The 15,782-nt window shown below is 37.3% G+C and overlaps 1 protein-coding gene across 1 annotated transcript; it reads right to left on the reverse strand.

Annotated features, from left to right (window-relative positions):
* Positions 1-331: 331 nt before the first annotated feature.
* On the reverse strand, positions 332-11,761 carry LOC136817244 (pyruvate dehydrogenase phosphatase regulatory subunit, mitochondrial-like). Its single transcript, XM_067073579.1, has 16 exons — positions 11,687-11,761; positions 10,816-10,944; positions 9,881-10,008; positions 9,033-9,114; positions 8,701-8,782; positions 8,392-8,473; positions 7,774-7,898; positions 6,824-6,844; positions 6,019-6,262; positions 5,581-5,705; positions 4,523-4,874; positions 4,162-4,283; positions 3,447-3,604; positions 2,778-3,078; positions 1,972-2,145; positions 332-1,153 (listed from the first exon to the last, which is right to left on the reverse strand). The coding sequence occupies exons 1-16, from the start codon at positions 11,740-11,742 to the stop codon at positions 902-904; spliced, it is 2,433 nt and encodes an 810-aa protein (XP_066929680.1). The 5' UTR covers positions 11,743-11,761; the 3' UTR covers positions 332-901.
* Between the last annotated feature and the right edge of the window lie 4,021 nt (positions 11,762-15,782).

Genomic DNA, 15,782 nt, shown 5'->3' on the forward strand with positions numbered 1-15,782 from the left:
AAAGTAACTGACTCGGAAATTGAGCTAATTGATAAATTTATTCGAATATTTCAATTCGGTAGGGATCTTATAGACTTCCAGGCTATATTCTGATCCCTATTGGACCATTCTTGGACTTCTATTCATGATATGCACCATTGCAATGTCTTCCATTCCACCCAATAGCTGATTGGTTGAAAGTGACGTATTGACTGATTTTACTGTCACTTACAACCAATTAGCTGTTGGTTCCGTGATGTAATGTCAAAGGACATTGCAGTGGTGCATATCATGAATACTACAGATGAAAATTCTTCTTTGAAGTCAAATTTACATTTTCTATAATACATAATTTATTTTGACAAAACTCCTATCAATTCAAAAATATACATACATCATTGCTGAAAAATTAAAATTCAAAAAATCAATAATAATCTCTTATAAACAACTATTTGAAGGGTGAATATTACGGACGCCAATCGAATTAATTTTTTCAATTTAACACGTGCGAAAAGCCTTTAAGAATGTTGTGTTGAGATCGAGTCTGCTAAAAGAAGTGCCCTACGTGCCCACGTGCCCTCATTTTTTAACGTGCCTTCGTGCTCTACATGCCTGACGTGCCTTCGTGCTCACGTGCCTTACGTGCCCAACGTGCTTACGTGCCATTTAGTCATTTAGCAGACTCGTTGAGATCATAATTTCCTAATTTCGTTTAACAAGTACAAGATATCATGTTTCTGGCTACATAGTTTACACCACATTCTATTATGCAAAAATCAACACTTAGTGTTATATGCACTCTGGTGACAAGAGCAGTTTATGCTCGCTTACCCGAGTCGTACTGGTGAGTCCTTGGAAGAAACGAAACAAGTGTTCGCGTTTGCGACGTTTGCAGATAGATACATATATTATGTACACCTATTTAAAAAAAATAAGAAATAAATTTTGCTTTAAAGTTTCCACTAGCAGTTTTTACCAAAACATCCTTTTCTTCAACCTCCATGCTGATATCCACTAAAGTGTACACTTCATCCAATTTTTCTTCGTCATAACCGATGGACGTGATTTCACCCAACGTCTGTTGTGACTTTTTGTGGATAATCTCTTCACCTCCTATTGGCCAAATCTCATCTTCGGTAATCTCAATCTTCAGCAGTTTGATGTTTGGCAATCCCTAAGAACGAAATAATTGTTATGTGAATAAACTCGGTGATGAAGAACGTTAAAACTTTTCTCTCCCAACCCTGTATTTCATATTCTAGATACAAGTGCTGGCTAAAAAGTAATTGTTTACTACTTATCTATCCTTTACACCAGTAGCTTTCCCTAAGCCATTACTTTCACGAACCTTCCTCTCTCTCTCTACTCCTTAGGCTGCGCGCATCCCCAGAATTTTTTTGTTATAGGGGATGCGTATCGTGTATGAAATTCTCGTCCGAGAGTTACCCCCAATTTGGGGTAGCCAAAATTTGCATAAATTTACATAATTTTGTCACATCCATCCTATATCAAATTATATCAGAGGGGATGCGTGCAGCCTAGCTACTCCTTAGCGAGTTTACGTAATTTCCTTTTTGAGGACGGTGGCGTGACTGAAACAATTTAAAACAATCCACATTTCTGGCCCGCAAAAAAGAAGAAGTAAAAGTGCGAATTCACACCGTTCTCAGTCAGTTAGGATCGAATCAGGACAGATCAGAAGCTACCCGTCTCCATCGCACAAACATAAATAAGCTTTTGTCTTCTCTTATAGACCAATTCACTGTGATGTCATTATGTTTTGGTTTGTCTTGTTTAGTCTAGCGAAATTGCATTAAAATACAGGATAATGGAGACAAATGCCCCCAATTTTGCCCTCAAACTTTGTCTCTTTTACCTTTGTTGTCAAGCTGAAAATCTAAAACAAAAGTGAGACTTAGCGAGATCACAAAAACAAACCAAACCAAGTGAGAAGTGGTCTACGCCGGCTAACACTTTGTAAAATGACCTCACCTCTTCAGTTGAATATTGTTTCATCACTTCACTTGGAGTGTTCAACCCGATTTCATTTGGTACTTTTCCAATCCCTTTCTGCACACGCAAACTGTCCCATGCATAATGGCCGATGTTTCGTATGCCGTAACTTATACCTTCAGTCATTAGTTCTTGGTATAGACCTTGGCATTGCTAAAATAAATATTAATAGTCATTTTATTTGTTGATTGTTGTAATCTCCACGTATACAAGTACGAATGTGTTACCCGAAAAGTTTTAGCCGCTCGCTAGGCATATATAATGCATATATAATGCTTTGGTCCAAAATTAAACATTTTTCTGGCAACTACAAAATCATTTTTACTATTCTATTTTTTAAGTTGCATCTGTGTGAGTTACTTACCTTTAATAATACCCCTTTTAGCAGACCAGATAGGATTTTTTTCGCTTCCAGCGAGGGGGAATATAACGGTCTGAAACTTGATGAGAATCGGTATTCATATGTTTTTCATGTGTATTTGAATTCGACTGTTTTCAAGTAAGAATTTTAGACCGTTATTTTCACCCTCACTGGCCGCGAAAAAATTCTATCTGATCTGCTAAAAGGGGTGTTCGTAAAGGTAAGCATTCTTAGAATACTCAGTTGGATGAAAAAATAGCACAATATTTAGGAGTGAGGATTTGTTTACTTATGATTATATTTAATGGAGACAAAAAATTCGAGAATAATTTTCCACTGGGGATGTTATTTTTCCAGTGGGGGGGGGGACCCACCGGGGCTTTGAGAACGGGGTGTTCTATATAGACCAGAAAGGAGAACTTACATTGGTAGGAATCAACAAATGAAATCCGTCACCAAAAGCAGCAGGATGAATGATCACATTGCTTGCATATCCCACATCCAGTACTTCACATCCTTCCAAATGCTTCACCATACCATTATCTGGAGGGGGAATCAAACTTTCCAGCAAGCTCCTCGTTTGAGGGCCCACCACACCAAAACATCCATAAGCATCTGTAACATTTTGCAGGATGACTCGTTTTGAATGTTTATCTTTGTGAAGGAGTTCTTCCAGCATGGTGTTTAGATAATTGTGACTGACCGGATCTGTTGTTAACAGGATGCTTGATGGTTAAGAAAAAAACATGTCAAATCCCAGCTGGCACACAACGTTGTTTCAACGTTCATCCAACGTTATATGGACTTTGTGAACGTTAGATAAACGTTGAAACAACGTCGTGTGCCGGCTGGAATAGAAATAGTTTTCTTTTTCGTAGTCTCCTAAATCGTTGAGTATTTGGTTGAAACGAAACCTCGACAGCTCTTAAATTTTACTGTTCCTAGTGCTTTTTTATTCCTTTATTAAGTTAAGAAAAACTTAAAGTCAGCAATTTTCTTAGCTATTTCTGAAATCTGAGGCTTGGATCGTTCTTAGTTTATTTTTAGGTTTTGACCGAAATTGACCTGGTGTTCTTATAACCGTTTATTTTACCTGTCTGAAAGTTTATTAACAGTTGCCTTAGCAACGCATCTACCATGTTTGTTGATCACGGGTGTAACCATAGATGTCTTTCCAGCTCTTAATGCATTAAAAGTATCTGATGGTAATATCTCCTCCAATACATCAAGCAGTGATCCATCTTTTATTTCCTGGAAGTGTATAAAATAGTAACTCTCACTTTTTTACACAGCCACAATCCCCCAATTTGTATCTGAAACACTTTACATGGTCCCCCATCCCCTCATTATCATCCTTCGATCTGGTCCGAGAGGGACCATCCCCTACTGTCAGCGTTGAATTCTCGGCCACTATTGGATAATGGGGTCCAGGGGACTGATGTATTGCCAAAATGTTTAGAATGTTCTGTCTTAAAGGTTTTGTTTTTAAATAAGAGTGATATCATTTGCTTACTCATCAATTTTAATTCACAAGCTTTTTCACATTGGATTGACACGGATGTGAAGCATAAGAAAAAGCATTTTTTTGTTTATATCAGCATAATATAACAATAGGCGGACACTGTCCCGATATGAAATATGTGTCTGATATGAAACGGGAACACTTATGCAAAAACAAAACCTTTAAGATATTTGTTGGGGAATTACAACTTTAAATACTACCCTTTCACAAATTTATTCGTTGAATTGTTTTTCATTCAATTTCAATTACGAGCTTCAATCGTGAAAGATAAACGTCAAAAACTTACCATCAATTTGAAAACGCTTTGAGAAGACAAATCCACGATCCCAATCGATGTTTTGGCTGCTTTGATTTCATCTTGAACATTTTGAAGCCATGCTGGTCGACCAAATGACCCAGGGAATTCATCTAAATATGTAAGGTTGAAAATCACAAGGCAAAAAACAAACTCGAATTCAGTCCCTTAGTTTGTTTTTATCATACCAATTCTGATACAGCACTCATAATCGTATCGCGTCCATCAATAAAATCGATAGGTTCAAGTTGCTCTAGGTATTGACAGAAAAGGGCCCTTTAACTCGTTTACGGAGCTATACTTTTCAATTTTTCATCACATAACGATTCATATATTGATATTTGATATATACCTTGAGTTTCTTCTTTAAAGTAAGTAGGAATTTCCCAACCATAATCTTTGATCCAAACTGCCCCGTGCTCAGTAAGGTGGGTATGTACGCTAGAGGTCAGGATATTTCTTGGGGAAGCGTAACATTTATCTGGATATTTAAGAAGAAAGGTGTTTTCGAGTGTGTTCAATGCTCCAGTTCTGCATCTTTTCTTATTGTTACACCCAGGTTCCAATCTGCGAATGTCTGCCGTGTATGGATCATAATTCGGAGACTCTCTGTATGTTATCAGTTCCGCTAGCACACGTCCGGTACCTCCACTGAAAGCAATTCCGAAAGATGTCATACCCGCTGCGATGAAATAATTATCCAACTGAAAGAAATAAATGCCGAAAAGGTATTAATGGGTGGTTTACAAATTTGAATTTCACACCTTTCACATTTTTTTATTCAATGCATGTTATAATTTTTGGCCACTTAATTTAATGGGGAGTAAACCGCATGAAATTACCTTTTCAATAGTAAAAAATTTTTATTAGCCAATATTTTGGCCAAATTTTACAGTAGGAAGGGGTACTACATGTTTTTTTTTTATAAGCATAACACTTATAAGCATATGAAGGCTCAGATTTGCAGAATTCCTAAGCATAACATGAGCATATATGTCAGCCTAAAATATTTTTCAAGTGGTCATTTTTATCTGTTTTTGTTTTATTTTTATCCACGGCTAGTTACATTCCACTGCTCCCAAAATCTGAACAATTTTTTTACAAAATTTCTGAAATTTCATTAAAAAACTTGGCTCGGGGTGAATCATAAGCATAATTATTAAGCATGTAATAAGCATAAACTATGCCTGGATGCTTTGAGAACTTAAGCATACACGAGCCTGACCAAGGGGCATACCCTTGCTTATAAAAAAAACATGTAGCGGGTCTGTGAGAAGGAGGTGTCAAAGAGGATTGAAAAATTTGACATTGAAAATGTTGCTGTAAAATGGTTGGAGTAAGTTCTTTGCCTGGAAAAGGTTGATAATCTTTAGTTCTTTAATATAGTTTGTTTTAATAAAAGATATTTACCTCCATTGATTTTGAAATATGAGGATGATAGTCTGGAGTGAAAGATTCTGGCCCGTTGACGAAGGACCGTACTTCCGCTGTCTCAATCAACGGGTATCGGTTACTTATACCTTCCATCAATGGCACTGTGAGATAAAAAGGAAGTCTGTAATTTTTGCTATTATTGCATGAATTTTCATGTAATTTCAGCTCTAAGTCAAAATTGTAGGTAGCGTTTAAAGTTAGCCTTCGCGTAGCTTAGACTAGCAAGCGTCCGGGAATAGCGCTTGTAAAGAGTTCTTATGAAAATAAAAATTGTCGTATGAGAGTGATTTGGAATACGAACGCATGCTGTAACGAAATACAATAATGATGTTTCACTAATCAACCAGTAGCCCAAAACCGTACTACTCTTTTTAGATGACAGAGCCAGATTTCCCAATTAATTAATATACTTACTGAACTGTTCCCAATTTTCATCCAATAATTGAAATTCAAATTTCTCAGGTATGTTGTCATGGAAACATGGTAGAGGTTTTGGTTCGAACCCACCAGTAAGAAAACCGCCACTCCATTCACGCGTGTAGACGAAGGAATCATAGTCACGTGTTATGGGCATCATGGAGTCAACTCCACATGGTTTGGTTACGATATAGAAATGTTGACATGCGTGTAAGGGTACTTGCACTGGAATATCTGATTTCTTTAAAGATACAACTTTTTATAAAAACCTGTCCCCGTGTATCCCAAGCTTTATTACGTTACCGACTCCACATGATTATATGTTTCCCATTATTGGGCGCTCTATCAACAAGCATCAAAAACCGATAATACACAGGGAGCAAGACTGCGTTTTACAAGAATACGTAGAAGGTTTGCAAGTCAACGTTAAAGTATTCGAGTAATAGTAGGGGGCCAAGCCTGGGGTTTCGTGACAGCTTTTTTACGACCTAACCATTATTAGTCTATCCCAAAGAACAGTATATTACAAGATATTTTTGAGAGGGAGGACGCGGATTAGGCCCGGGAAAACTTTTTATGATCAAAATAGTGACGCCATATTCAAAACTGCAAGGGAAAAAAGGGGTAGGAAAATAGCTGATTTTTAAAAGTCAAAATAAACGAAAATGATTGGTACCATCTGAGAGAGCATGAAATTCTGAGCAAAAAATTGCATTACATAACTCTCCAACTAAAACACACAAAGAAATACAGCCAAGTAAATACAAGAATACAAGAATTCAATACAAGAGAGTAATCTCACCTGGCCAAGTTCTCGAGCCCACTGAAAAAAATAATAGAAGTATCAGTAGGACCTGTCATATTTTTAAGTTCAGTGGTGTTCCTAAAAAAATCAAATCGTATTGCCGTTTCATGCAATGTGAGCCCGGAGGGGGGCACTAAACTTCCCAAGTAAGTAAGTCTGCGACCGCAGTCGGAGGCGACCCGAAGGCTCCTCTTTCGATAGCTATCTACCCGAAGGTAGGGGAGGGCGCCACTCTTTCTTCCTGGATTTCTCCACTTACCCTTGATCCTTCTCTTAATTGCTGAGCATCAAGCAGAGAGGCATCAAGTACCATTTTGGGAATCTTTGGTATGACCCGGCTGGGGGTTGAACCCACAACCTTGCGAACCGTAGCCGGATGCTCTAACACTGTACTACGGTCGCTTCTTCCCAAAGTGCACTACTGTAAGGGTTGAAATGAGTAAAGATGAGAAAAATGCACTCTATGGGTGTTAAATTTGACTATGTTTTGCCTAGAAAAGTTCAAAAGTTCAAAAAAAACTTTCAGGGTTCGGTTCCTAAGGCCTAATTTTGGGCCGCACGTATGGTCGTTTTTGAATCGAGTGCCCCCCCGGAATGTAAGTACACGTAATATTCCGTAATATTCAAACACTGTAACGACAAATCTCGATTCTTTTCAATATGATGGAGACATGCGCGATAAAATTCTTTCTGTCCGTCACCACAGGTTAAACTTCAGAGAAAGCTAAAGTGTGGAGCTCACGATAGGTTTCATGACTTTTTCTACTAGATTCAAATATTTTAAACTCTACGAGATGACAAAGATTCAATGAGACAGACATATTATATGAATGTCGTTCTAGTCCCTTAGCTTGATTTTTCATAATTTTTACGGTTATCAGTGAAATCAAAAAAGGGTACAAGGGGCTCTGGGTACAAGATTGACAATAAACGACAATGAAACTCACCAGACCAGCACTGTTGACGAAAAAGTCGCATTTGATGGTCCCTTTGTTTGTTTGAACGTGTGTTACTCGCCTCCCCTCACAACCAACTCTCTCAACTTCCACACCTTCTAATAGTCGAGTGCTTCCTATAAAGGTGTGTTTTGATTGATTAGAAAAGTTAACAATGCACGCTGTATGATGTTTGTAAATGTCATCGTTATTTTTCTCGTGAATTGTAGTACTATACAGGGTGTCCGGAATAAAAGTATCGTATCAAAACAGATATGTACAAAATTAGCAACGATAAGCAACGATACCAAAAAAACACAGTATCTCTAATAAATTATATGTTCAAGCTTGATACTTTTTTTCGGACAGCCTGCACAACTTTGATATTTCGTTTAGGAGGATTAATTTTGATATCTTCACTTAGGAGGTGTCTAACATCTTCTTTGAATCGAATGTCTGCAAATGGTGCTGAGCCCTCCGTTGGTGGCTGCAATTCTTTCGGTTAGCCAAAGATTTATATTATTACATACACAGAACAGTTTTGAGCTATGTTTGCTACACTGTTAACCAAATATTGAGATCATACTCGTGTCATTTTAATTCATAAAGGAGTAAATACTTCAAACTTACCATTTTTCTTGGCACCATTTAAGAAAGCATTGATGCAATCTGTTGGATTAACCACATTGTCGTTGGGAGAGAATAATCCAAGCTGGAAAGAAATGATGAAATGTTCATCGATTTAATTTCAACATGATTCTACAACAATCACAATATCTAACATGTTCGCAGTCGACTACCAGTAAACTAGTTTTCAGAAGCCTCTAAAAGTTAAACTTTAGATGAAATTCCACGAGGTAAGTGTTTTGATTTCTGAAAAGAGCTTGTAAGTGAACGTGTTCAATTCAGGAAAAGATAAACGAAAATTTCAAGCCTTACCTTAATATCATTTATCTGGATGTGAGGATTGAGTCTTTGGGCTTCTGCTGGTGACACCAAATAACATTCGCCACCAAAACCGCTATAAAACGTTAAAAAAAAAACAGCAAAGGTAAAAAAAATCTTTCCCATCTGGCACACAACGTCGTTTTAACGTTCTTTTAACGTTATATGGACGTTGTGAACGTTAGATTAACGTTGAAACAACGTTGTGTGCCAGCTGGGTTAAAGGTTTGAAAAAGTTGTCTCTGTGTAGTTTTTTTTCTGGAAGGTCTGTACATCATACCCGCCGGCATTATCCAATCCTAGTACCTCACGGGATCAAACCTTACTTGACCATGACTTCCATGCGTCTCAGAAATTTCGCTCTTTCATCTGTTTGTGCTAAACTGAGGCTACCACATTTCTTGTATCCTGAAGTTGAATGAAAAATTAGAATGCTTTTACTACATGTCTGTTAGACTCGAACCCAGTCCCTTAGTTTGCTTTTTATGATTCTGATAGTGCTCACGAAAAGATCAGGGGGTGTTAAAAGAAAGTGCGTTAACCCCCTGAAAGGATTGTATTGCGTGTAAGTGACTCTGGGTACAAGATTTCATTTCTTATTGTAATCCAAATTCAAAGCTTGCTAATTTAATGATCTCTGAGTAAATTTTGGTTGGGTTGTCGATAGAGAAAAATTCATCAGAATCTTAGCAAACTCTTTTTGGTTGAAATAGAAAAAAAATTCAGTTTCTTCCAATTTCAGTGCAAGAATCTATGGTATCTATGATTAAAACATTGGTAAAATGACCTTTTGAAAATATCGCAGTAAAACCGCTGACAGGGGCTCTCAAGCTAAGCGACCGACTGTAGGTGTGCTGCACTTTAAGGTTGCTAAAAGTGATAAATAAAAAATTCTTTAGGAAAAAAAAAATCACTTTTGCCTTAAATCGGACAAAAAAATCAAAAGTCGTCAAGAAAATGCACCGTAAGGGTCGATTTTGCTCAATTTTACTCTCCAACATATCCTAGAGCAACTCAAATCAACCTCCTTCCCTGTGTATTATCAGCTTTTTTATGCTTACTGATAGCGCTAGATAATATTCTCTGGCGTGCATAAGTAACGTAAATAAAGCCTGGGATACACGGGGACGAGGTTGAGAGCAACTAATACCAAGCAGAAGAACAATGCACTCACCAACTCCGTATTCTTTCTCAAACTGTTGAAACAAACTTTGACCATACAAAACATTTTGTGTGTCAATATAATTCCCTCTCAAACTGATCACATTGCCCGCTGCATGCCATGATGTGCCACAACCAGGACTGAAAGATGGAAGGGAAAAAGGTACTCAATTTTCTAAGATAACCTTTGTTAAGGATAGATTTTAAGCTTATTACCTCTAGGGTGTCTTGTATTATAAGTAACTTTGAAAGCGCAGCCAAGGGCCATACGAAAGCTCCCTTTCTCTTTTTATCTGTCTACCCTAAGGTAGGGACACCCCTGTGTCAAAGACCAAGGTGGGGCCACCCAAAGACCCGGTGGGCCCCCCCCCCCCAAACCACTGAAAAATTTGTTAGTCCCCGGTGGAAAAATACCCTACAATTTCAACCCCACTGGGAAAGCGACCTTGTTTTCATCTCCTTTTGAAATTCAATGGAAAAAATTGCACACCAAAACCATCCCCACTGGATTTTTTAACCTTGGAATAATAGAATTTCTATCCCCAGTGGGATTTAGATAGAAATTTAGATCCTCACTGCGGAAAGAAATTTCACCGGGGCTGTGAGACAGGAGTGTTTGGAGGAGGACTTCTATCCTTTTATTTCCCTACTTAACCCACTTGACCCTTCCCTTAATTACTGAGCATAAAGCGGAGATGTATCAAGTTCACCATTTTGAATTAAGTACGAAGTCTTTCACCCGTGTTTGTGCCATAACAAATAATGTTGAAGCACTTAGCAACGAACACAAGGGCTTGGTGTTAAAGTTCCAAATGAGACGATAAAGGAAGGAAATCGATGTTATAATGGTAACTGATAATTGCCCCTGGCAAAAGTCTGGTAAAAGTCAACCATGCACGGTCATCATTTAGCCTTTCTATAAAGAAATACAAATAATGTCACACTTACGTTCCCTGCTCGAGGATAAAAATATCTTTCCAACCAAGTTCTGCTAAGTGATAAGCAATGGATGTACCAATGATTCCACCACCCGCTATCACAACTTCCGCTGATGTTGGGAAAGTTTTGGTGGATAGTCTGTGTTGACAGATAAAAGGTTGACTAGTAAGTGGTAAGTTAGTATATTCATCTGTTGGCTGTAGGCGGAGACGGGAGTGAGGAAGTCCTCGTTTCATTTTCTATTTGTGCTAGACCTGGAAGGTCGAGTGCTGGGGTGGAGCACCACACCTACTCTCAGCTCCCAGGCACTTACCGCCTAGATCAAAACCTATTTCCTGATTTTTCCACCGATGCCCATTGTATTCCTAAACTCTTGTATATAGCTCAAAAGAAGAGTATTAACGAGATGGTTACGGAAAGTGCTGTGTCAAAATTTTAAATCAAGCCAATTTCAAGATATTGGTTAAAAACTGATTTTGACATCATGAAATTCGTCGAAAAAACACGTCATAGGTAAGATTCAAAAGACCTCCTTATTGAAAAACAGCGATAACTTCAAATTAACTAAAGCAATCAACACCAAATTTTGACTGGAGATTAAAGATTCTGAAATATTTTTGAATTAATAATCAACGTCTTCAGTCAAAATTGTGTGATGATTGCATACTAGATTTGAAGTTATCGCCGTTTTTCAATAATGACGTATAATAACGTCCAACGTATAATGTATAATGACGTCCTTTGAATCTTACCTATGACGTGTTTTTCGACGATTTAATGTCAAAATTACGTCATAACGTCAAAATCACGAAAACACACACTGTATCCAGCTAACTGAAGCCGAAAGCTTGAGATATTTTTTCGAAAAATCAAAACCTACCTTCGCTTGCATGCAAAGGGTAAAACATTTCTCACTAATTTTCTCGTGACATACATTTTGTATCAGTCATGGCCTCCTCACTACTACAACTCCTTGGAAAATTTTCTAATCGAATTTCGAGCTATGAGTGGCAAGGTTTTAAATGACAACATTTGCAGAACTAGAATAACAGGATTTACCAGGTATTACCACAGTAATATGAGAAACTTTGGCATTACACAAACACATTATCTCACAAACTAAATTTGTACAGGCTTCGAACATGCAAAGTATTGTTATGCAAAGAACTCCTTTAGGCGTATAGACTTTCGTGATCAGAAACTTTCACGATTTTTGCGAATTTTGGCGCTTTTCGCGAAAGTAAATATCTTTAAAAATTCTAGGAAGGGCCATTCGCGAAGTTCATGCTCGCAAACTTTGAACAAAATGTAACTTTTATGGCACTTTTTAGCCTGTTAAGACTAATAATTCAAAGGACAAATGTTTCAAGCCAATTCAAGAAGTATTTGTCCCTCTAAGCCATTTTTTCATGTGAAAATTCTTAATTTTACGTCTTCATTCGCAAAAGTTAAATTCGTTAAATTTGCGAAAGTAAATGTGCTGGTGAATTTCGCGATTTTTCGTCCTCGCGAAAATTTGTACGCCTCGAGTATTTCTGTCACGATTGCCCAGATGGTACACAACGTTGTTTCAACGCTTGTGTTAAATTCACAATGTCCTTATAACATTAAATGTCATCAAAGTTTAAGGTTTTGTTTTTAAATAAGAGTGATATTGTTTCATTAATCATCAATTTTAATTCACAAGCTTTTATATATTAAATTGACACGGATGTGGAGCAAGATAGGTCAGAAAGAGGAAAAGAAAAACATTTTTTCGCTTATATCAGCATGATATAACAATAGGCAGACACTATCCCGATATGAAAGTTAAGCTAAGCTTCACAAAACAGTTTTAGTTATGTTTTTGGGTTTCCAATTAAGCTACATCGCTACAGTGAGACAACAACATTCTCCGACTCTCTCAACTGCGAGGACCAACGAAATTTCATACACTAGAATAGTGTTTTCAAGGAATAAATTTAAGAAATCAATTTAGCATGTAGCTGTCGCTATGAATGCCCCGCGAACGCATTATCGAGAATGAACGTTTTCAGGCCGCAATTTACATTGACTTGATTCTTATAAACTAGATGGTTATAAGAAAAATAAAACTCTTGAAAAAAAAACTCTTGAAAGACCTTAAAGGAAGAAATTTTGGCGGGAATTTAATTTGGCGGATGGCCGAAAAAGTTTTTTCAGAGGGAATTTAATTTGGTAGATAGCTGGATAAATTAAATTTGACGGGAATTTAATTCGGCGGTTGCAGGATATTTTTGGCCAAAAGCATTATTAAATAAACAAAAAAACTGTTTTAAGGCTCATATTGTGCGCTGTCCCTAGTTTACTTTGTTAGAACTAAAAATCAATAAGTCCCAACTAAATAGGTGGGCGTGAGCATTTTTCAACCGCTGTGGCCCGCTCAGAATCGGAAAAAACATCAACGACATGAATATTTTTCTGGCGAGCAAGTCCGCTACGTGAAGCAACAAAAGCCCCTGCGGGGCAATGATGAAAACATTCGGAATCTGATCTCCACACTCCACACTAAGCTTAGACGATACTATCGTCCGTTTAAAGTAAATGCGAGAAAGAGTTAGGGCGTCAGGGCGGTTTACGGGAAAAAAGTAGCGGTAGAGTTTTGGAACACTGTAAACATCTCCGCCACTGCTTACTCCACCCGAATTTATCACGCCTCTCCTAAACTATTCCCTTTTTAGTGATCTTGTGTAGACGATAGGATCGTCTACACTAAGCTTTTCTACCCCCTTTACACTATTGATGATTCTGATGAACGCGTTGAGGGGGGGGGGGGTAACAATTTTACTGCACTCTTTACGTCGAAGAATCGTTTATCGGACCTAACTCGGGAGGTTGTTCTGATTTAGACGATGTTATCGTCCGTATAATATAATATTATGATATAACATAGTTTGTATACTATAAAACGTAATATGTTTCACGGCGGATAGAGTCTGTGTTTACAACAGCTACTCCCGTAAAAAATTCCCGTCTTCACGTTTGTGCCTCTTAGATGAAACTCGTCTTAGCCTATAGCATAGTCTAGATCTGATCTAAAGTCAGTGGGGGGCGTACGGGATATCGGTATTGGCCTTTTTTTTAGGTCAGTAAATCGGTATTGGGGGAAAAATTTGATCAGTAATCGGTCTTTTAAGACCATCTCGGACCATCTCGGTAACGGTAAAAGACCCTTTTTTATGTCGGTATTTCGGCATTTTTGGTCAACTATCGGTATCAAAAAGCCATTGTGCTTTTCACGGTATTTTTTCTACCGTGTACACCCTAAGGCACCCAAAGTCAAAATACATTAAACAAGTGATACTTTTATGGACCTACCTGGTTATGTATTTAATACATATATAATTGATATCTAATTTCAAATGGTGCTTAATGACTCTCTGCTTGATGCTCAGCAATTAAAGAGACAGCACCCTCAACTGTGATCGCAAACTTACTTACTTACTTACCCCTTACTTACTTATTTTGCGTAGATTAAATATATATTAATCAAATATATGTAATAAGGCAAAAATAAAAAAATGTGTTTCCGGAAACCGGCCAGGTGAAAAATAATTTTTTTCTGACCCGGCCGCAGACTATAGGTTTATCTATATATGGTTCATCTTAAAGAAAACTAAGCTGACCGTTCAAGCTATCAAACGTCGTTTGGTTAGAAATTTCCGCTTGTAAATCAAGTTTTGTTCGTTAGTAGTTGATACATTAGTATTCAAGGCTTACTTCATACTGTTTGTACATAAAAGTTATCTTTAAAGTTCTATTTCAATGATTTTAAGTTATCAAAAATAGCGATAATTGTAAATAACATGTAAATAAAAACTGCCCTGGAAAGCCAGGAATTTCAAAGCTCAGGAACTGACTTGTCGTTTTGGAAGAGATAGAGTTTTGACATGATTGAGTAGGGATATAAAATCTTACCTTGCACTTCTAAAGTGATGATTGAAGATATAATTTAAACCGAATCCAATGTACCCTGATCAAACACTCCACCAGTGAGCTTGAATGACACTCCTGTATCGTTCCAAGTTGTTTTTTCCAAGACGACTTTCAAAAATTTGAAGACTTATCAACTGATAGCCTATTTCCAAAGATTCGCTTTCCTTCCTCTGTTACTGTACGGGATCTATCGTCCCACAAAAGTGTTGTTTTATTGTCGAAAAGCTTGAAGTTTAGTAAAACTTCGCTAGATTTCACGTTGTAATTCCACTGGAAATCAGCATTTGCCCCTTTTTGCACAGTCAGCAATGTTGAATTATTTGCTGGAGTCACTTTCTGGCTATGGGCTGAACAAAAGAGTTAAAAATAAGAAAGAAAAATCAGTTTTAAATTTAAGGATCTTTAGGAAACCTGATTTCTAGCTGGACATCGCCCGCTATCAAATAAACATATTATGGAAAATCTTAACTAACACTACAATCACCGCAATGATATTTGGCACAAAAGGAGAATTCCCTCAAAACTTTAAAACCACAAGTGGTTTTTAAGTGCTTCAAATTAAACAACGCAACGCCTATAGATATATACTGGAAGCCACTTAACCCCTCCCAAACGATAATCCAATGTAATAAAAAGGAACTCGGAAATTGCAATTCTCGCTCGAGCTTTAAATTCTAAAAAACGTTAAAAAACCCAAATTGCCAATTGCAGTACATTTGTAAATAGATTTCAAAAGAGTTTTTAATATTCAATTTACCTTTATTTAGAGAATCAGTTACAAGAACAAATCCCAACATCAATCTAATCATCGTATCTGCATATTGTTTTGAAAATAAATTTGATAGCACGAATGAAAATTATCCACATGTAATATTACAACAACCGCTAACAGCCCAGCTGGCACACAACGTTGTTTCAACGTTCATCTAACGTTATATGGACGTTGTGAACTTTAGATAAACGTTGAAACAACGTTGTGTGCCAGCTGGGAGCAAAGAGGATGCATGAATATTTACAAAAGT

The sequence above is a fragment of the Clytia hemisphaerica genome, unplaced genomic scaffold (assembly GCF_902728285.1).
Source record: "Clytia hemisphaerica strain Z4C2 unplaced genomic scaffold, Clytia hemisphaerica genome assembly, whole genome shotgun sequence".
NCBI lineage: Eukaryota > Metazoa > Cnidaria > Hydrozoa > Leptothecata > Clytiidae > Clytia > Clytia hemisphaerica.

What these genes read in the sequence shown, in the direction of transcription:
- LOC136817244 (XM_067073579.1), bottom strand. Translation starts at nt 11,742, where the DNA reads ATGTATGTCACGAGAAAATTAGTGAGAAATGTTTTACCCTTTGCATGC. An exon ending in CGCATGGAAGTCATGGTCAA is followed by an intron (nt 8,783 to 9,032) that starts GTAAGGTTTGAT and finishes AACGTTTTATAG; the next exon opens with CGGTTTTGGTGGCGAATGTT. An exon ending in TGAAAATTGGGAACAGTTCA is followed by an intron (nt 5,706 to 6,018) that starts GTAAGTATATTA and finishes TTTATCTCACAG; the next exon opens with TGCCATTGATGGAAGGTATA.